The 22,582-nt window shown below is 44.8% G+C and overlaps 1 protein-coding gene across 1 annotated transcript in view; it reads left to right on the forward strand.

Moving 5' to 3' along the window:
• The window catches only part of LOC141476740 (dymeclin-like), a 219,126-nt gene that overhangs the window by 130,680 nt on the left and 65,864 nt on the right, over positions 1-22,582 (forward strand). Inside the window, exon 13 of the mRNA XM_074165548.1 lies at positions 12,337-12,501. Coding sequence (XP_074021649.1) covers positions 12,337-12,501 — 165 coding nt within the window. The remainder of the gene's footprint in view (positions 1-12,336; positions 12,502-22,582) is intronic.

Consider the following 22,582-nt stretch of genomic DNA (forward strand, 5'->3'; position numbering starts at 1 on the left):
GTCAGACTAGATGACCTTTGGAGGTCCCTTCCGGCCTGGACCAATCTATGAATCTATGAATCTATCTCCAGTCTGAGCGTTTCAAGAGTAATAGGTAATTTTTTCCCCTCTTTTGCATCACTGGGAATTGTAGTTGTGCCGGAAGGGAATTACTTTAATGAAAGCGATTGCGAAAATATGACTATTTTCTGAGTTTTCTGAACAAGAGAAGGTTTTAATGTCAGGCTGATGTTGGATTTCGTTGGCCGTGCTCCTAGTGTGGATCACGAGCGTTCAGGATGTCCCGCAGCCCAACACTCCCGATTCCGTACTTCAGGGGGACCTGTTGACGCAAACAGTGGCTTTTGCTAATTCCCGTTCCTGAATATTTTCATGCAAACATCATGTCGCTGAGAGAAACAAGGAAAAAGCATCTTTCTGTGGCTTCGACTTCGGGTCAATTATCTGCAGCTCAACCAACTTGTTTGATTTTTGGTGTTTGCTTTCAAGAACTAAAAAATGACCTGTTCATCTCAGCAAACTTTCGTTGCCATGTGGCTGGGGAATTTGTTACTTCGACATACTTGTGTTGATTTTTTTCCCCATATCCTTTGCTTTGGTGGCATTTACCATGTGCTGTAGGTCTTAGATTTTAGAAATAAATTCTCTTCAGTATGGAAGGCCACAGAACTGACGAGTTGATGTTACCTCAAAAGGAAGAATTAAAAACCTCCAAGACATTCCAGTGCTTCGTAACTGTGAAATAGTTTTGTAGCATTTTAATTTAGAGGAGAAAACTTTTATTATCTAAGAGAAGGCTCCGGGGAGAACTTATAGCAGCTTTCCAGTAACTGAAGGGGGCCTACAGGAAAGCTGGAGGGGGGTTTTTCACAAGGACATGTAGTGATAGGATGAGGGATAATGGCTTCAAACTGAAAGAGGGGAGATTGAGATGAGAGCTTCTTTGCTGTGAGGGTGGTGAGACCCTGGCCCAGGTTGCTCCGAGAAGCTGTGGCTGCCCCATCCCTGGAGGGGTTCAAGGCCAGGTTGGAGGGGGCTTTGATCAACGTGGTCTGGTAGGAGGAGGGCAGGGTGGTTGGAACTGGATGATCTTTAAGGCACCTTCCAACCCAAACCATTCTGTGATATAAAATGATATCCTATTTCTGAGACGCTGCTTTATAATGAGATTTTTTTAACCCCTATGTAGTGTAGTATGTTACAGAAGTGATAGTGACATTTTTATTAGATGTGAAATTTTAATAGAAGTCCAAGTGGAGTGAAAAGTAGTGATTTTTCAGGAAAAGGTTATTCTCGTGTTCAGGCCGTGTTTGAAAGAGGACGTTGTGGGAGTGGAAGATCAAACAGCTCCAAGCCACTGAGTCTTTGATTTTAACCTGTAGCCTCCTAAGAGTGGAGGTTGTGTGCACAGCGGGATACCTGGAGAGGTTTTTGAGTCAACTGGTCAACCTTGGGTAGCTTTGGCTTCCTCTTTCATGAGCTCTTCACAGAGTGAAGTCTATTTCCAGATGCTTTTTGTGCTCTTCATCCTCCACGCTGTCACCGTTACTACTTACACATACAGAGGTTCCCCAATCCGTGGAGTGGCTTTTGTTGGGAGCCAGAAGCAATTTATAAAGATCTCGATAGCGTTAAATAAAAGAAACATATGCTGGCCTTATTAGTAGCTTGTTGACCTAGATAAGCTGTGGGGAAGCTTATAAGCTGATCAGTCATTCCAAAATTGGGAGGTGTCATCGCAATTAGTAGGAAAGGCTGTGACAAAAGGGGGGAGACAACAAGGGAAAAGAGAGTATTAGCAGCAAATGTCCTCTTGCTGGTATGACTTAGCAATGTAAATATAATGAAGTTAATTTTTAAATGAGTGAAGCATCTTTTGTTACTGTGCATTGAGTGTAGTTGTCGTCAAACGTATTAAAATGCTGCTTGAGCTGGATCCACAGAAAGAGGAGTTCTCCATGGGGGCTCGCCTGGTTTTGCCTGTCTGTAACATATGGAGGTGAGGTTTTAGGCTGATATCAGCTGTTTCCAACATGGAAATATCATTGAACTTGGTTTAAGCCCGGTTGAACCTGCTGGGGATTCCGAGTAGGCACCTGATGGGGACAGTAATACCCTGGTCCCCCATCTGGCATGAGCAGTCGAATGCCCCACGTGCCATTAGAAGTGGTCAGAGCCCGGGACACTCAAGCTCACGAATTATGGAGATTTCCCAGATGGACAGACTCACGGCTTTGTTTTGAGAGAGATTGGATCAGTGTGAACCACGGAGGGGTCTTGGACAAACTGTTGCTTCCCTCTGTCTCATGGTCTTCTCACACGAAGCAGAGTGGTGGCACTGTGTTATCTTCCGCTCTCCGTATCGTGGCACAGGACTCCTTAAAAATACCATTTTTTGATTGCTGACCTGGCTTAAAAAGGTTTTTAATATCTAAATATATGCCACTCTAAAAGCTCAGCTTTGGACAAGATGGTCCTCTCTTCCCTTGGCCACTTTGTGTGTGTCTGTTGACTTGGACGACAACACTTTGGGGGGAAGATCATTAACGATGTCTCGTTAGTCTTCTGCCGTCCAGGAAATTGTGCGGTACAGAACGAGTGATTAAATGAACGTGATGCAAATTAGCACAGAATCAGGCCTTAGAACTGAAGTTTATTGAAGTCTTGTTACCTATCTCAGGGAATCTAGAGCATCACAAAGATACTTCCACGCAACGGAGAGCTGCAGTTTGGGGGTTAGAAGGTCCCGTTGTCCCATCTTTAATTATCATGAATGGCCCGTTCAAATTTATTGTTCCACATGAACTCTTTGGAAACAGTACGGTTTGATTAGAGTCTTTGAATTGGGGAACTAAACTTTTAATTTTTTGGTGGAGCCTTCCAGCTTTTAAAACTGTCGATCTTACAAATCCGTTATGATGGAGAGGAGGAAATATTTTGGGAAACCTGTCGAGAAATAACTCTTTTTGTGATGACGTCGTTTTACAGATGAATTTGCAGAGTAGGCTGAGGTTCTGAGTTGTGCCATTTAAATTTTCTGCATGTTTAACAGTGAAGAGAAGCCAAAATGAGAAAGTTAGCGGCATTATTCCAGTCTCGCCAGTTTGATTTCTTCTAGCTGGCCTGCAAAAAAAGGTAATTCCCAGTAAAATGCTTACTGGGTTGTATCCCACTGCATTATTAGGGATTTGGGCATCTAATAGACACTACGCTGAAGAATCTTATGGGTTTTTGCATTTTAAAAAGTCTTTTTTATAGCAATAAATTGTCCTGCCTAAGATTTTCTGAGATTTTAAAAAAACAAGGGGATTCTAATAGTCTTTTAGAAACTATTATTTGCTCTTCTAGTGGAATCCTAGAAGCTGGGGTGATTGGGTGATTGTGGTGAAATCCAGTTGGCGGCCGGTCACCAGTGGTGTCCCTCAGGGCTCAGTTTTGGGGCCGGTCTTGTTTAATATCTTTATTGATGATCTGGATGAGGGGATTGAGTGCACCCTCAGTAAGTTTGTAGAGGACACCAAAGTAGGTGGGAGTGTTGATCTGCTTGAGGGTCGGAAGGTTCTACAGAGGGATCTGGACAGGTTGGATCAATGGGCCACGGCCAATGGGATGAGGTTCAATCAGGCCAAGTGCTGGGTCCTGCGTTTTGGTCACAACAACCCCAGGCAACGCTACAGGCTCGAGGAAGAGTGGCTGGAAAGCTGCCCGGCAGAAAAGGACCTGGGGGTGTTGGTGGACAGGCGGCTTAACATGAGTCAGCGGTGTGCCCAGGTGGCCAAGAAGGCCAACGGCATCCTGGCCTGTATCAGGAACAGCGTGGCCAGCAGGAGTAGGGCAGTGATGGTGCCTCTGGACTGGGCACTGGTGAGGCCTCACCTCGAGTGCTGTGTTCAGTTTTGGGCCCCTCACTACAGGAAGGACATGGAGCTGCTGGAGCGTGTCCAGAGGAGAGCCACCAAGCTGGTGAGGGGTCTAGAGAACAAGTCCTATGAGGAGAGGCTGAGGGAACTGGGCATGTTTAGTTTGGAGAAGAGGAGGCTTAGGGGGGACCTCATTGCCCTCTACAACTCCCTGAGAGGAGGTTGTAGAGAGGTGGGTGTTGGCCTCTTCTCCCAAGGGAATAATGACAGGAGCAGAGGAGATGGTCTGAAGTTGTGGCAGGGGAGGTTTAGATTAGATATCAGGAAGAATTACTTTACTGAGAGAGTGGTCAGGCGCTGGAACAGCCTGCCCAGGGAGGTGGTGGAGTCTCCATCCCTGGAGGTATTTAAGGAACGTGTAGACGTGGCTCTTCAGGGCATGCTCTAGTGCCCGAGATTGTTGGGTTGGTTTTTTTTGTGTGTGTGTATGGTTGGACTCGATGATCTCAAAGGTCCCTTCCAACCTTGAAGTTTCTGTGATTCTGTGAAGCTGCAGTCTTGTCTTCTCCGTTTGTTTTGAAGGGAACGCATTTATAGGACAGAAATAAAGAGGTGACTCAAGATACATCACTTGCTTGAACCTGTCTTTTTTATCTTCGGTTGCAGGGTATTTGGCTCATTAACCGCTTTATTCAGATACAGTGCGTACTCTTTTGAGCATCCCATTTCCTTTTTAGAAGTTTGCGCTTTGGAAAAAAAACCCGTGGACTGTGTTCTAAAGAAATGAATGAGTAATGAACATACAAGGATTTCTCTTGACAGGTTAAAATTGTGTTATGGCTGTAAGGAAGCATTAGTACGAAATTAAAATATAGCATTGATTATAAATTATTTTCTTTTCTTGTCAGGGTGTTGCTTATTTCACATTTTAACTGCGGCCATTACGTATATTTATTTAACAGTGCCAGGCTGAGAGAGTTGGGGTTCTTCAGCCTGGAGAAGAGAAGGCTCTGGGAGACCTTAGAGCCCCTTCCAGTCCCTCAAGGGGCTCCAGGAAAGCTGGGGAGGGACTCCTGATCAGGGAGGGGAGCCATAGGATGAGGGGGAATGGTTTTAAACTGAAAGAGGGGAGATTGAGTTGAGATGTCAGGAAGAACTTCTTTGCTGTGAGGGTGGTGAGACCCTGGCCCAGGTTGCCCAGAGAAGCTGTGGCTGCCCCATCCCTGGAGGTGTTGAAGGCCAGGTTGGATGGGGCTTTGATCAACCTGGTCTGGTGGGAGGTGTCCCTGCCCATGGCAGGGGTTTGGAACTGGATGATCTTTAAGGTCCCTTCCAGCCGAAACCATTCTATGATTTTTTTTCTAGCTTTGCTGTTCAGTGAACTGATTTTTATCTCCAGGAGTGTGAAGCCAGGGTAGGTATGAGCATCTATGAGGAAGGAAGCAGAGCAGTTACTGATAACACCCAACCGAACCATGTCGGTGCCCTCCAAATGTGCTCCTGAAAACCTTCCTTTCCACCACACGTGGAGGTTTTGAGTTCATTCAGACCCCACGCTTAAGCCAGGATTTTCAAACAGGCTTTCTAACTCATTTTAGGAACACAACGTAACAGTTTATGAAATTTCGGAGTCTCTTAAGTATTTGAGCTCAGGTATTTCCCACCGCCACGTGCTTTCACCGTAGTTTGCGTGGCTCACAAAGGCACTTTGAAACTTCCGATGCTTTTAAATGGAGGGTGAAGCTATAGGTACAGAAGAAAGAATCAGGATTTAACAACTTTAATGTGCACCGGGTCTTTATAACTGTTGAATGACTCAACCTTTTTAATGGTAATGGCCTTCAGCAAGTTTAGGAAAGAACAGGCTTTTAGGTAAAGTAAATACACTTAGTTCTGCAATGAATAAATAAATTTGCTGTGAAGTTGTGCAGAGACATGTTTCTGTAACCCGTTAATTGTGCTCTCGGGTCCACGAGTAGATCTTTCTCCAACTACCACGATTTATAGGGGCTCGGATGGGATGGATCCCGCTGGGGAACGGGGCGAGGGCTCTGCTTTCTCTCATGGAGCTCTGGTCGTTGTCTCCCCACGGAGGATTTCCAGGTTCTTGCAGACCGAGATGCAAATGTCCGCGTTAATGCGGGTGTCGTTGGCATCTCCTGTAATCCCGTGCAGAGCCCCTGAATTATCACGAGTGTCTAGCCAAAGGATAAAAGCACAGGAGGCTTCAGAAGCGACATTCCCATGGTAGCATCTCTTAAGCTGCCAGGGATATGTGCCTCCTGAGTAACTGGTGCATCTGGGTGATTAAAGCCTCCGCTCCGCGTCTGAAACGTCAGTTCTGAATAGACACCGCCTCCCAGCTCTTTCATGGCTTTTTTATTTCTGATGGGTCATCAGCGGCTTGTGTCTGCTTCTAATATTCTTTCCTGTGAGGGTGGTGAGACCCTGGCCCAGGTTGCCCAGGAAAGCTGTGGCTGCCCCATCCCTGGAGGGGTTCAAGGCCAGGTTGGATGGGTCTTTGAGCAACGTGGTCTGGCGGGAGGTGTCCCTGCCCAGGGCAGGGGGGTTGGAACTAGTTGGAACCCAAACCATTCTGTGATTCTAATATACAGATCCCTGTGTTCTTTTTGATAGAACTTCATCTCTACAGGGGGAATTTGGCCTTTCTATAGATGAATCTTATATATTTATCATTTGATTTTTCAGGCTATCAGACATCTCCAGAACTTGTTTGGTTTTCATTTCCTTGCCCTCCTTTACTATAAATCGAATCATAGAATGGTTAGAGGTGGAAGGGACCCTAAAGACCATCCAGTCCCAACCCCTGCCCTGGGCAGGGACACCTCGCACCAGAGCAGGTTGCTCAAAGCCCCGTCCAATCATCTGTGTAGTATTTTAGTGAGTGTAGAATGTATTTTGGATGGGTTTGACTTTGGGAACGTAAGACTAATGGCTAATAGGACTTCCTAGAACACAAGTTATCTTACATGAACAGTGGTAAAATATTCATAGCACATCACGACATTCTCCCTGCAGGTACACAGGTAATTTGGGGTGCTGACTAACGCGTACCAGTTTAATTAACTTATACTTTTATTGTGTTGTTTTTTTTTTTTTAAAGAGCCTTTCCTATTGGCTTTCCCGGAGAGTCATGTTGTAGCGTAACTCCCTTTTGAAAGTAGAGCGATTAAGTCTTCAAACTCAGCAAAAGATGTTATTTGCTGTGCATTTTTCAAATTCTGCCGCGGAAACAATATGACCTAAATATTTAATCAGGCTTAGCAGAATTGGCTTTTTTTTTTTTTATCGCTGTAGATTAATCTAGTTTCTCCGAGCTAATACATGTGGCATGTGTGTCTTCAGGACCTTCCTTTTTTTTCGCAATAACCTTAAAGATTTATAGCCTTCATAAAATCTGGCAGGCACCAAGAGGAAGATTATGTGTTACAATTATTTAACCATTAGCACTGGGAATTTTTCTTCTGAATCCTGTATACGCTGTTTTAGACCAGGTTTTCTTTATAGAGGGGTTGGTAAATACCGTAGTTAGACCGTTTTTTTATTCCCTGCCCTATTTGCTTCATTTTTCTGTTGTTAAAAAGAAGTTGGCCCGATGCTGTTTATGTTTTTGTCTTTGATAGATGTACTTTAAAATTGCAGTTGAGTTCAGTAGAGAAAATATCAACTTTCTGGTTTAAATAAATAAGGGCTTAAGTGGCTTTGCGTGTTTTGCTTAGTGCTGTCGCCTTGTTCCAAGTCTGTCCTTAAAATTCTGGACGAAAAAATTAATGTGAGCGTAACATGAATTTCAGCACTTCTTATTTTTTAACTCTTATTTTTGCTAAGTGTTTCCTCCGAGGCTGTAGTCTTGTGTACACCCCTGGGATTATGTGGAGTTTGAGCTGAAAATTGGAAGGGATGTGATCCCTTAAACCAAAACAATTGCAATGACCATTTAGGACACGGAATTTTCTTCAGATGAACAGGAGAAAGAGCAGGTTTGGAAGAATCTTTAGCAAAGTCTAAATTGTTTGTTGGTTTTCATTATCTGGGTGTTTCACACAAGGTCCTCGGAGGGCTTCCAGATGATCAGGGAGAGTCAGGAAAGCTGCAGGAAGCCATGGCATCCATTGGCCTGGGATGTCAATGTCACACGTCACAGCTAACTGCCATCTCCCCAGTGGCTCTCAACGTCGAACTCCCGTTGATTTTAAACTGTCTTTAATGGAAACTTTTTACCTTCATCAAATCTGCACTAAATTGCAAGTAAATATAAATACATTGGGTTAATTCTTGTATGTATATAAAAATTACATGTTTCCCCTACGTGTGCCTGGGCATCAGGCAGTGAAGAGCGTATACGAGAAGGATCTTTGTCCTCTCTGAGGGCAGAGTGATGATGGTGTCCTGGTGGACAACAAGTTGCTCAGGAGCCAGCAATGTGCTCTTGTGGCCAAGAAGGCCAATGGCATCCTGGGGTCCATCAAGAAGAGCATGGCCAGCAGGTGGAGGGAGGTCATCCTCCCTCTCTGCTCTGCCCTGGGGAGGCCCCATCTGGAGCACTGGGTCCAGTTCTGGGCTCCCCAGTTCAAGAAGGACAGGGAACTGCTGGAGAGGGTACGACAGAGGGCTACAAAGATGCTGAGGGGCCTGGAGCATCTCTCTGATGAGGAAAGGCTGAGAGACCTGGGGCTGTCCAGCCTGGAGAAGAGAAGACTGAGAGGGGACCTCATCAATGCTGAGAAATATCTAAAGGGTGGGGAGCAAGAGGATGGGGCCAGACTCTTCTCAGTGGTGCCTGGTGATAGGACAAGGGGCAATGGGCACAAACTGGAACATGGGAAATTCCATCTGAACACGAGGAGGAACTTCTTTCCTTTGAGGGTGGCAGAGCCTTGGGAGAGGCTGTCCAGAGAGGGTGTTGAGTCTCCGTCTCTGGAGACGTTCAAACCCCGCCTGGATGTGTTTCTGTCCAACCCGCTCTGGGTGACGCTGCTTTGGCAGAGGGCTGGACTAGATGATCTCCAGAGATCCCTTCCAACCCCTACCATTCTGTGATTTTAAGTACTGCTGGTTCAGACAAATCTAAAAAGCTCTTGGGAAGAGAGGACCAGGGCTCCACGCTTACAGGAGGTTGGTATAAGCAGGTAACAGCATTCTCAGAACAGTCAAGTCCAGGCGTTCACCTCTGAAGATTTATGAGAACAGGCTGTCCTTGCAGGGTGGCAATGGGAAGGATGACTCTAGAAGTTGGGGAGAGTTACAAGGAAGAGCAATTTCCCTCTTGAGCAATTTTTTTTTTTTTCTTTTCCAAAAAGAATTTGTTATTGTGGATTTTTTCTTTTTGTCTCATTTGCCCAGCTAATACTGAATCCTCCTCCCTACCTTCTGATTTTATACCAGTTGCTGGGCAAGATCAGGCAATACCAGGATCAGGGAAGAAAACATATTCACAGATGCCAGAAAGATGAGTAGAAAGAATTCTCAAGTAGCAGGTAGTTTACAGGCCTCTTCAGAGACGTCAGGTTCTCTGTGCTGTCTTTCATAGAATCATAGACTGGTTTGGGTTGGAAGTGACCTTAAAGATCATCTAGTTCCAACCCCCCTGCCCTGGGCAGGGACGCCTTCCACCAGACCAGGTTGCTAAAAGCCCCCTCCACCCTGGCCTTGAACCCCTCCAGGGATGGGGCAGCCACAGCTTTCCTGGGCAACCTGGGCCAGGGTCTCACCACCCTCACAGCAAAGAAGTTCTTCCCCAGATCTCATCTCAATCTCCCCTCTTTCAGTTTAAAATTGTTCCCCTTCGTCCTATGGCTCCCCTCCCTGATCAAGAGTCCCTCCCCTTTTCTCCTGTAGGTCCCCTTGAGGGACTGGAAGGGGCTCTAAGGTCTCCCTGGAGCCTTCTCTTCTCCAGGCTGAACCCCCCCAACTCTCTCATCCTGTCCTCACAGCAGAGGGCCTTCAGCCCTCGGAGCATTTTCGTTTGCTCATCCAGTTTGTTAGTTAAGCCCTAAATGGGGTCATCATGCTTTGGGGATCAAGTCTTGCTCTTCCTATCCTTGGAGAGCATTGACAAGGGTCAAAGATAAGCGATAACTGAAGGCTCTCTCTCAATTTCTTGACAAAAGTTTATCAAGATTGAATGGCTGGAATGAGACCTCCAGGGGTTTGAAATAAGGTGCAGTATTCTAGTAAAAAGGCTGATAAAATATACTCAATGGGAATCGTGCACTATTAAAAGTTTAAATCTTCTAAGCGGCATCATTCTCAAAGATGCTCTTTAATCTGGATCTGGCAAAAAATCTGTGGTCTCTGTGGGTAGCTGGAAGGGCAGGCTCATGTGTTGAGGGTTCCTCTCTATGGAGGATCCTGTAAATACCGTTCTTTATCTTCTCCATCCTTGGCCCGTGGAATGAAGAGAACAGCCTGTGGTTCTCAAAACATGCTGTGATTAAAAAAAAAGGCCTGATGGCTTAAGAAATTGCCTCCTTGCAGCAGCTGCTTCTCCTGAAGCTAGTATATCTGCAGATGAAGTGCCCAAAGTGACTGTCCTCAACTTGCAGAGCAAAGGTAGGTGGCTGACATGAACCCGGTAGTGAATTGTATTTAAACTAAAGCAGTCAAAACCACTGGTTTTGATAAATTCTTAGGCTTGGAGCACCACTGATCGTCCCAAGGCTCAGCCGTTGGTGACACTCTTTTCTGTCCTGTTCTTTGCCCAAGGGACATGAATAATTTGGTCTCCTTAAAGAGTGTTTTAGCCACACGTGTCCAATAAAGGGATTATAGAGGTGTGTCCATATATATATATATATGTATCTCACTGCTTGTGAAATGCAAACAGTTGGGGTAGATAGCCCATTGGCCAAGTTTCAACCCGTGAAGCTATGAACCAATTTGTTTTTTTTTAATTTGTAAGGAGGTCGCAGCCTGGAGTTCAGGTGTTCGTTGCTTAAGGCTGCAGTAGGGACCGCAAACGCTCCGGTTAGAAGTATCTCGATGCTTATGAAGAGCTGCCTTATTTATTTCAAAGTGTATTAAGCTGCATAAGGTGCTCTCTGGAGGACTTGCCACACTCTATACTCTGGGCAGAGTTTCCCTGGGAGCTGGGCTATCACACATGTATTAGGATCATAGAATTGTCCAGGTTGGAAGGGACCTTTGAGATCATCAAATCCAACCATCAACCCAACACTAACAAAAACCGCCACTAACCCATGTCCCTCAGCACCACGTCTGCCCGGCTTTTAAATACCTCCAGGGATGGTGACTCCACCACTTCCCCGGGCAGCCTCTTCCAAGGCTTGACAACCCTTTTGGGGAAGAAATTTTTCCCAATATCCATCCTAAACCTCCCCTGGTGCAACTTGAGGCTGTTTCCTCTTGTCCTATGGCCTGTTCCTTGGGAGAAGAGACCGACCTCCCCTGGCTACACCCTCCTTTCAGGGAGTTGGAGAGAGCGAGAAGGTCTCCCCTCAGCCTCCTTCTCTCGAGGCTGAACACCCCCAGCTCCCTCACCCGCTCCTCACAAGACCCGTGCTCTATTGTACACCATGATGCAGTGCAGTATTTTCTGTGCAAAACCTATAATAATAAATATTTGAGATTATATGATGCATGAGCTTCAGAGTTTACCACTGATGGAGTTTGTCGCAGGTGAACTACTCTAATTAATTTATTCTCCTTTCCATTAGGAGCGGGTGGATGTCCTGTTAATAGGCATAGGTAATATTTCTTACTTAAAATGTTCAGAGCTGGTTTGTGCAAACACCAAATTTTTTATTAGAGTTGTTTCATGGAATCGACTGTGGTTTTTCATTAAAAAACTGACCAGGTCTTAAGTGTGTAACTCAGTTACGACAAAGCACCGTGTTTGAGGCACTGGAATTAACTACAGGAATACTCGGCTGCTGGAATCCCAGGCTGCGAGAGCGGTTCGCGCTGATCGATAATTCTGTGTGAATTTTTTCCCTTAAGGCGAGACGTCAATTCCCGTAAAAACCAGTTAAATTTCATGATTTTTTTTAATGGTGAACTTTGCAAACCAGGTTCGGATTCATGCGTTTATATTTTCAGGGCAAATTGAGAGGGGCAAAAAAACCTTTTCTTAATGCGTTAGCAACCCAAGCAAGAAAAAAAGGTAAAAAAAAAAAAAAAATATATATATATATATAAATTTATAAATTCCCAATTTCTTGCATCTCTAACGTGTGAGAGTTGGCGAGTTCCCTTGGCGGTAGCGACGGAACCAGACAGATCCGTCTGGCTTTCGAGCCTTGTTTTATGTCATAGTGCTCCGTTGCTTACTTGGCATCTCCCATTGACGCTTGGCACCTTCCGTTGACTCTTGGCAAAAAAAAAAAAAAAAAAAAACCCCAAAACAAACCAAGGACGTTAAACTGTGAATTAGCTTTCTTAAAGGAAAATACCTCTTTTTTCTCTTTTTTCTCCTTTTTTTACCCTTGTCTTTCAGTTATACCTGCCGCCACTTGCGGAGATATGTATATGTCTTGGACAAACTGTATTTCCCCCACTCCCACTGCTCTACGCTGCAGCATTGCTTCTCGACCCTCAGTGACAATGGAGAGGAACTCTTGTCTTTAACTTGTTCTCACATTCTCAGATCCTATGCTTCCAGGTTATTAACCTCTGCTCTCCCTTTTACTGCATGCTGCATGCCCCGGGACTGATCTCTGCATGGTTTTTTTCCGTAAACTGCCGAATCGCATTAATTTCTAAGGGGGATGGTTTGTGTCTTTACGGCATCCTTGCTTTATGTCCTAAAAAATGTGGTAGAGGTGGGAGTCTAATAATAGTTCGGGTGTTTTATTGTTGGGTTTTGTTGTTTTTTCTTTTTATTTAGAAAAAAAAAAAAGAAAAGAATATAACTTCTGGAATTAACACATGGCCCTTGGGAGTCTTAAATGCTTCTAATGTTCAAGTATTTTAATCCTTTTCCGAAGCTATGACATAAGAACCGAAGCTGTGATTCACAAAGCTTCCATCCTGTTACGTAGTTTGTTCGGAATTAGCTCAGCGATAGACCTTGTTTTATGTATCAATGTCTAATATTTCCTCGATGCCCATTATTTCGGCAACATTATCTCTAGAAATTGCTTTTCAAGCATGGGAAGGATAGAACTTCCTATCCTTGGGTGGAGAATGGCTGGAGAGCAGCCCTGAGGAGAAGGACTTGGGGGTGTTGGTGGATGAGAAGCTCAACATGAGCCGGCAACGTGCGCTGGCAGCCCAGAAAGCCAACTGCATCCTGGGCTGCATCAAGAGAAGTGTGGCCAGCAGGTCGCGGGAGGTGATTCTACCCCTCTACTCTGCTCTGGTGAGACCCCACCTGGAGTTCTGTGTCCAGCTTTGGAGTCCTCAGCACAGGAAGGACATGGACCTGTTGGAAGGGGTCCAGCGGAGGGCCATGAAGATGATCAGAGGGATGGAGCATCTCTGCTGTGAGGACAGGCTGAGAGAGCTGGGGTTGTTCAGAGAAGGCTCCGGGGAAACCTCAGAGCAGCCTTCCAATATCTGAAGGGAGCCTACAGGAGAGCCGGAGAGGGACTCTTTGTCAGGAAGTGTAGTGACAGGACAAGGGGTGACGGTTTTAAATTGGCAGAGGGGAGATTGAGATGAGATATTAGGAGGAAATTCTTTGCTGTGAGGGTGGTGAGACCCTGGCCCAGGTTGCCCCGAGAAGCTGTGGCTGCCCCATCCCTGGTAGTGTTTAAGGCCAGGCTGGATGGGGCTTTGAGCAACCTGCTCTAGTGGGAGGTGTCCCTGCCCAGGGCAGGGGGCTTGGAACTGGATGATCTTTAAGGTCCCTTCCAACTCTAACCATTCGATGATTCTAACTTTTCCCTTAAGTTCAGGATTTCATGAGAAATTAAGAAAGACCCACCTTTTTGGACACGGCCGATCAATTGGGATTATACAGAATAAAAACGGTGAGAATCATCAACCCTGAATGAAAACATAAAAATCCTTGTTCGTGATGCTCTGCAGAAACTATAAAATAGCGGGGAATTTACAAGTAAATTCCACTTGCAGTCCCCAAATGTTTTCGCCGCGATGTTTACGCCGAGTAAAAATTAAGTTTTACTATTTCACTCTTGGCACAGCGGATAATTGAAGATATTACCCGAGACGCTAGAAGTTTTGGGAAAAGCAAGGAAAATAAATAAATAAATAAATGCATAAATAAATAAAGAAATTTTTGCATGACAAAATTGAGTAGAAGATGGAAAGCATCCAGGGTGGAAATGCCGCTTCCCAGCGAAGCCGGCGTACAATAGCGGGAGACCACACAGTAAATATAAAGTAAAACCAGCTTGATTGTCAAGGGAAGAAAATCTGGCAGGCAAACTGAAATAGCTCTTTTTTTTTTTTTTTTTTTTTCCCTACAAAAGAGATTTTCTGGGAGGACGTACTGATGGAGAGCTTCGCTGAAGGATGTCAAAAGGAGATGAAGATCAAGCTCTCCCCAGGGGCGTTCTCCAGATTAATTTGGAACGGGGAGGGGGGAGACGGTATTAAAGTAGGCAAAACCCGGAGATTTCAAAGGCGTTAGTTAAAAATGATTCATAATGATGAGGAGAGTCCACGCTAAAATCTTAAATTTCAGATGGAACGTCTTAGGTGTAGGAATGATATCCGGAAAAATAAAAGAAATGGCTTAATCATTCCAGTTGGTTTCAGGGAAATTTGGGTAATGTTGTGCGATGGCAACGCGACAACGTTAATTGGAGAAATCGTCCTTGGGAGACTACTCCGTGGACGGGGCATCTTTTAGGCGACTTCAGGGATGAAAATAAGCAGGAATGCTTTTTCCTATAACAAGCTTATAAAGTTCTTAGAGCGAAAACTTCATCTCGTTGGTCCCCACGCTGAAACTGGGGGAGAAATAGTTTACTGGTATTACTTGGCGAATTGGGAGTTCTGCATGGGTTGAGATACGTTATAAATCTCAGGTTTTCATTACAGGCCACCCTTTAATGAAGACAGGAGGAGGACGGAGTATTTCAAGTATAAAATTGCTGCTAGAAAAATAAACAGGTGGTAGGTTTTTGTAGCTAATTCTCTGGCGTACTGGTAATATAGGATTAGAAAAGGTTACGCTCAGGAAACTCGCCTTCTTAAGTCCGGAAATAACATGAAATACAGTGGCACAAATAGAGGTGTCCAAAAAAAAAAACCCAAAACACGTGGATTTTGTGTGAATCCGTGTATTAAGTATTGCAGTATTTTATCCTGGCAACAGCCTGCTCAGCGAAGAGATGGAATGCGTAAATTACTAGACACAGAGGATAATTAATTATGGTGATTTATAAATCACGACCCTCCCATCCAGGCCTCTTTAAAGGACTCCTGGTAAAAAATATAAGACTTAACCCTGAGTATTGCCCGGTCCTTAACGCTGTCCTGATCCCCCCCCCCCCGCCAGGTGATGTTGCCTGGCTCTAGACATCCCATAAAATTAAAGTTTTTAATACTATTTTGGTACATTTTGTGTGCAAACATGAATATGGACACGAACGGTTATACCTTTAAATTGGAGGTGGGGAGAGGGAATTAATAAAAGTAAAACAAAGGAGAAAAGACGAAGGTGGCTTTAGAGTGATGGCACTGACTAATTAGTAGTAGTTAATAACCACTTTTCTCCATTAAAGCACTTAGAAAAGTGTGATTTTGCTGGTGGCTGATCATTGATGCTCACATTTTCAAGCTACTGTGGATTTGTGTAAGATCAAATAAATCTATAGCCTTTAGATTTATAGAAATAGAAATAAATATAAAGCATCCCATGCTTACTGAACAGTTAAACTGAGGGATAGGAGAAGGAAAATGGTATATATTCCCATATCCCACAGGGAATAAGCCCGCAGCACCAGGTCTCCAGGCAGTTTAATTAGGATTTAGTGCCAGCATTGCTTTCGGTGGCTTTTCTAAATTATAAAAAACAGAGGAGAAGTAATATCTTATTTTATTATGGAACGCGTTAGGGTAAATATTGAGCCTGGGCTTCTCATGTGTCATTTCTACTGTCTAATAATTCTGTTGTGGCCGTGCTATTTATTGATTATTGCAATAATCGTGCTTCCTGATGTGAAATACGTTCTCCCAGCCTCACCTTTACGGTTTCCTTCTCGATCTCACGTTGGTCACGTCGATGTGGTGTTGGGGGATATGATATAGGGAAGAACTTTGTAGTGTAGGGTAGATGGTTGGACTCGATGATCCCAAGGGTCTCTTCCAACCTGGATGATTCTATGATTCTATGATGGTTTAATGCTCGTGTGTGTTCCCTTTGTGTTTTCCCCCTCGTTGGGTCGCAGTCGGTCTGGGAAAAATTGGGATTGAAAAGGAAACCGGTTCGGTGCCTGTACTGGCAAAAGGGCAGCTACGGAGCAGTAGTTTCTTTGGGAATGCTGAACAAATTAAGGGCAAGTTGTATTTTCACAGCCTGCTTGACGCTGTGTGTGTGAAAAGCCTTGTATAATTGAGGAAACGTGTTCACGGAGCAGTGGAGCAGAAGGAAAAATTACGTGAATTCATTTGAATTAAGGTTTTTTTCTCCCCGAAGACATACGGCATCAAATTTAGACAGTTTACCCATTTTGCCTATCTTTTATTACTTAACACTAGGTTTCTTTAAACGGCAAAATGTATCTGATAAGATTTTAATCCTCCCTTTCTGAAGTGTTTCTGGCACGTTGTCTGAAGCCTGTAGAGAATAAGCTTTGCAACCGCGCTCCTCCCGTGCCATCAGAGGTGATGGAATTACGCAATTCCGATAATTTCAGAATGTGTCTTTGCCGGATCAGGGCCTTGGAGATTAGCTTTGAAAAAATACTTCTAATTACCGGCAATATTTCTATGTAAAATACCGCATAAAGGCAACTCGTATCTGTTATCCAGTTGCCAACTCCTTTTTTTCCTTGGAATATGACCTGGGCTGGGACATCAGGACAAGAGGAAATGGGCACAAACTTGAACATAAGAAGTTCCACCTAAACATGAGGAGGAACTTGTTTCCTGTGAGGGTGTCAGAGTCCTGGAAGAGGCTGCCCAGAGAGGTGGTGGAGTCTCCATCTCTGGAGACATTCCAACCCCACCTGGACACGTTCCTGTGGGACCTGCTCTGGGTGGCCCTGCTTTGGCAGGGGATTGGAGGAGATAATCTCCAGAGGTCCCTTCCAACCCCATGTGATTCTGTGATTCTGTGGTCAGGGCTGGATCCCTGGAAGGTATAGACACCCCTTTCTCATGATATGGGTTACTGGCCCGTCCTTCAGTACAGAGAGGGAAAGTGTCAAAGCACCATCCTTGAAAATAGCTAAAATATTTGCAAATCTGACATATTTTCTTTGGCTTTAGTCTGTGAAGGGAAAATGGGAAGAAATGTGAAGTAGATACATTGATGTCCTGGCTTATGGACAACAGGATGACCACGAGGCAGTAACGTGCCCTTGTGGCCAAGAAGGCCAATGACATCCATCAAGAAGAGCATGGCCAGCAGGTCAAGGGAGGTAATCTTCCTCCTCTGCTCTGCCCTGGGGAGGCCACAGCTGGAGCACTGGACCAGTTCTGGGCTCCCCAGTTCAAGAAGGACAGGCAACTGCTGGAGAGGAGACAGCAGAGGGCTACAAAGCTGCTGAGGGGCCTGGAGCATCTCTCTGATGAGGAAAGGCTGAGGGACTTGGGTCTTTTGAGTCTGGAGAAGAAAAGGCTGAGGGGGGATCTGATCAAGGCCTATAAATACTTCAAGGGTGGGTGTCAGGAGGATGGGGCCAGTCTTTTTTCAGTGGTGCCCAGGGACAGGACAAGAGGAAACGGGCACAAACTTGAACATGGGAAGTTTCATCTCAGCATGAGGAGGACCTTCTTTCCTGTGAGGGTGTCAGAGCCCTGGCAGAGGCTGCCCAGAGAGGTGGTGGAGTCTTCTTCTCTGGAGACATTCAAACCCCGCCTAGACACATTCCTGTGGGACCTGCTCTGGGTGGCCCTGCTTTGGCAGGGAGTTGGACTAGATGATCTCCAGAGGTCCCTTCCAACCCCATATCATTCTGGGATTCTGTGATTATTGAGCTTTAAATAAGTTTTGCGTGGATTAATGCAATATGGAAAAGCACATCAATTAGTATGCTTTAAAATGGGATTTGACTGATGTGAATCCTTTTTCTCTGATTTTATATATCATCTTGAGCATTTGTTTCCGTTCAGTTTTTAAACACTTAATATAAAACTCTCCCCCTGATTTAGTGCAAGTAAAATAATTAGTACATCGTCCTTATGCAGGATCTCGATAACAGAAGATCTGGGTGTTCTCTTCAAGAGCCCCTTCAGCCTTTTGAAAACTGGTCTTTTTCTGTTTTCCACTTAAAACATTCTTATGTATAACTATTGAAAATAATTTCTATCGCTTCTGATACTTGCTGTGTGTGATAATTTAAATATAAAGTGGCAAATACTGATCCTTGCTTCGCATGAGAGCTGGTACTGAAAGTGTTCCCTGTCTAAAGAGAATCAAAGCATTATTGAGAAATAATAACAGTTATATTATAAATATTTCGTTGGTGGGACAACATATAAACACAAAAATCAACAAGATGAGCCATTTTATTTTGACTTTCGTGACCGTTTAAATGGGAAGGTCTCTATTTGGTGTCACACCTTGGGTAAACACGGCTTTCTCTGCAAACAAGTCTCCCAAAGAGAGGGAAGTCAAAGCGGGAGGGTTTCCATCCAAAGTGGTGCCTGAAAACAAAAATGTTGTTGAAAATCGGTGCAGGCAGATGAAATCGGTTGAAAATGAGACAATTTCCCAAGGTAACAACATCTTACTTCTGCAGAAAAAAATTAGGCATGAGTTTTCTCCCATAAGGGGCCCCAGTCACAGGACCTATTGAAACTTTTATTGGTAAATAAATCAATAAAAATCTGTCAAAAGGAAAAGAATTTGTGATGCTGTAATTGGAACTTACTGAGAAGGCTTTTTAAGTCTTCTAAGTTTTGAACAACAGCTTGCTTTTTTCACGGTTTATGAATAAACCCACTTAGGTCATAGGATTAGAAGTAGAGTAATGAAAATGGTGAAGGCTGGACCCATCGTGGGCGAGAAATAGCTTCACTTCATTCATCACCAAAGCAAACTGGTTTTGGAATGGTAGATAGTTTAATTTTTAAAAAAAAAGAAATATTTCTCCAATGAAAAAGTCTAAAAAAATTCGGTAGAATTCAGTACGTTTTAAGAATCAACCAACTTGATACGCTGCTTTGACAACACTGATTAAAACCTCTTTTTCTGCGGGATGGTTTAGGAAGATTCCATACCTTTCCTCCGAAGTTGGCATCTGACTGAATGCTCTGCAGGTCCTTTTCCTTTCCTTTTTCTTTTCCGCTCCCATAAGCACTATTCCGTGCGTTCCGCTCAGCATCCTGCCCAGCCAGAAGGCTGGTGAGCACAGAATTGGTACCCATTCGGGGACTGCAATATCATTGCGTTATCATAGAGTATAATTACGGGTTGATTGGAAAATTCTTCTTGTTACTGAGACATACGGATGCCACCCAGAGGAACCTGGACAGGCTTGAGAGGTGGGCCCGTGCGAACCTCATGAAGTTCAACCAAGCCAAGTGCAAGGTCCTGCACCTGGGTCATGGCAGTCCCAGGCACAAATACAGGTTGGGTGGAGAATGGCTGGAGAGCAGCCCTGAGGAGAAGGACTTGGGGGTGTTGGTGGATGAGAAGCTCAACATGAGCCAGCAGTGTGCACTGGCAGCCCAGAAAGCCAACTGCATCCTGGGCTGCATCAAGAGAAGTGTGGCCAGCAGGTCGCGGGAGGTGATTCTACCCCTCTACTCTGCGCTCATGAGACCCCACCTGGAGTTCTGTGTCCAGCTTTGGAGTCCTCAACCCAGGAAGGACATGGACCTGTTGGAAGGGGTCCAGCGGAGGGCCATGAAGATGATCAGAGGGCTGGAGCATCTCTGCTGTGAGGACAGGCTGAGAGAGGTGGGGTTGTTTAGCCTGGAGAAGGGAAGGCTCCGGGGAGACCTTAGAGCCCCTTCCAGTCCCTCAAGGGGCTCCAGGAAAGCTGGGGAGGGACTCTTGATCAGGGAGGGGAGCCATAGGACGAGGGGGAAGGGTTTGACACTGAAAGAGGGGAGATTGAGATGAGATGTGGGGAAGAACTTCTTTGCTGTGAGGGTGGTGAGACCCTGGCCCAGGTTGCCCCGAGAAGCTGTGGCTGCCCCATCCCTGGAGGGGTTCAAGACCAGGTTGGATGGGGCTTTGATCAACCTGGTCTGGTGGGAGGTGTCCCTGCCCATGGCAGGGGGATGGAACGAGATGGTCTTTAAGGTCCCTTCCAACTCTAACCATTCTATGATTCTATATGGCATTATTCATCCAGCTTCTAATATCAAAGTTGGAGATTGTGCAGTTTTGTGACAATTAATAACATTTTTCTCTTAATATGATCACCTGCAGAATGACAAATTCCAATTACCAGTGGTTAACCTGAAGACTCAAAGATGGTTTTTTTCCCTAATGGATTGAATATTCATTGCTTTACTTTTTATTTGCAGTGCAAACCCAGTGCTGTGCGTTGCTGTTAATAATCTTTGATTTCAGTGGTTATGGGATGTGCCTTTTAAATTCCAGTCCTAGGTAGACCGTGGAAGAGCTGACAAATTTAATTAACTCCTTTAAGTAAAAGTAAGAATAAAGAAAAATGGGCAAAGAGGTACAATCAAGCTATGTTAATATTTCTTTGAGGATGGAGGCTGGTTTGTTTATACCAAAACGCTGAGATTTCTCTAAGTTTTTATGGAAATTCTGTTCCCTGAACTTCAACACGAGATGTTTTGTGTGGACTCTTCTTGACAAGGACGTAGGGTGTATCATCAGCAAGTTCGCAGATGACACCAAGCTAAGCAGGAGTGTTGATTCCCAGGAGGATAGGGAAGCTCTACAGAGAGACCTAGATAGATTGGAGCATTGGGCCAAAATCAATGGCATGAGTTTCAACAAGGGCAAGTGCCAGGTTCTGCACTTGGGCCACAACAACCCCGTGCATTGCTACAGGCTTGGAGAAGTGTGGCTGGAAAGCTGCCTGGAAGAAAGAGACCTGGGGGTTCTAATTGACAAGCGGCTGAATATGAGCCGGCAGTGTGCCCAGGTGGCCAAGAAAGCCAACGGCATCCTGGCTTGTATTAGACATAGCGTGACCAGCAGAAGTAGGGAGGTGATTGTGCCCCTGTACTCAGCACTGGTGAGGCCACACCGCGAGTATCGTGTCCAGTTTTGGGCACCTGGATCCAAGAGAGATATGGAGGTGCTGGAGCGAGTGCAGAGGAGGGCAACGAAGCTGGTGAAGGGCCTGGAAAACAAATCCTATGAAGAGCGATTGAGGGAGCTGGGACTGTTTAGTCTGAGGAAGAGGAGGCTGAGGGGAGACCTCATCACTCTCTACAACTACTTGAAAGGACACTGTAGAGAGGTTGGTGTTGGTCTCTTCTCACAGGTAATTAATGACAGAACGAGAGGGAATGGCTTCAAGCTCCAGCAGGGTAGGTTTAGACTGAACATTAGGAAAGAATTTTTCACAGAAAGAGTGGTCGGGCATTGGAACAGGCTGCCCAGGGAGGGGGTTGAGTCACCATCCCTGGATGTGTTTAAGAGCCGTTTAGATGTGGTGTTGGGGGATATGATATAGGGAAGAACTTTGTAGTGTAGGGTAGATGGTTGGACTCGATGATCCCAAGGGTCTCTTCCAACCTGAATGATTCTATGATTCTATGATTCTATGACTCGGTTCCCCATCTGGGATCACAGGTCAGGAGACGAGGTTTTTTTCTTTGGCCGCTGCGATGGTGTGGAACAACATTTCCCTGAAATCCGGCTCATTTAGTAATTTTTCTTTTGGGGGGAAAAAAAAGTCGAATTTAAAAAAAAAACGGTCAGAGGTCTGTTGAACGAATATAGTTTAATGCTTTATTGCTTTTTGATTGTGATTTTTAGTCAGCTGCTGATAATTTTATTGGAGAGCTGGGGTTTTTTATTCTGGGAGGATCACTTTACACTCGACGCTGAGTGACTTGGCAGAGGGGAATTGTTTCTAAATAATTCCATAACAAATTATTTGTCTTCGTACTGCGCAGCCTATCGATCAAGAAACCGGGGGAGAGGAAAAAATCAATGCTGTGGGTATTTGGTGGGTGAAAAATTGCTTTACTTGGAGGTCTCAAAATGCAGTTTAACTGGATGCTCGTCAACGTGAGCGCACGGCTGGTGGAAACCCTCCTGCCTTGGTTCATTAACTCTTACCCTATTTAAAATAATGTCTCGAGAGTAATTTTTAGGGAAGCAGTGATCAATGAAGGGGAAAAAATTCTGATATCAAAAAAATAACCATCTAAGCCCGATGGGAGCGAGGAGTATTTCCATAGAGCCAGTAGAATTTCATGAACGTAGCTCAAGCTCTTGGGATGAGAGGTCTCAGTGAGATTGACTTTGAAGGACTTGGAACTACTCTGGGGCAGATTTATGAGTTTACTCTGAGATTATATGGGAGATAAAGGAATAAATTCTTTAAATAGGAACCCTTTAGTATGCAAAAGTATAATGCTCTCCAGTAGCTGGAAATTGAAGCAAAACCAATTGAGACTGGTTCTTTTTTTTTTTTTTACATGGTGGATGATTCACTGGAATA

Source organism: Numenius arquata, chromosome W (genome assembly GCF_964106895.1).
Source record: "Numenius arquata chromosome W, bNumArq3.hap1.1, whole genome shotgun sequence".
Taxonomy (NCBI): domain Eukaryota; kingdom Metazoa; phylum Chordata; class Aves; order Charadriiformes; family Scolopacidae; genus Numenius; species Numenius arquata.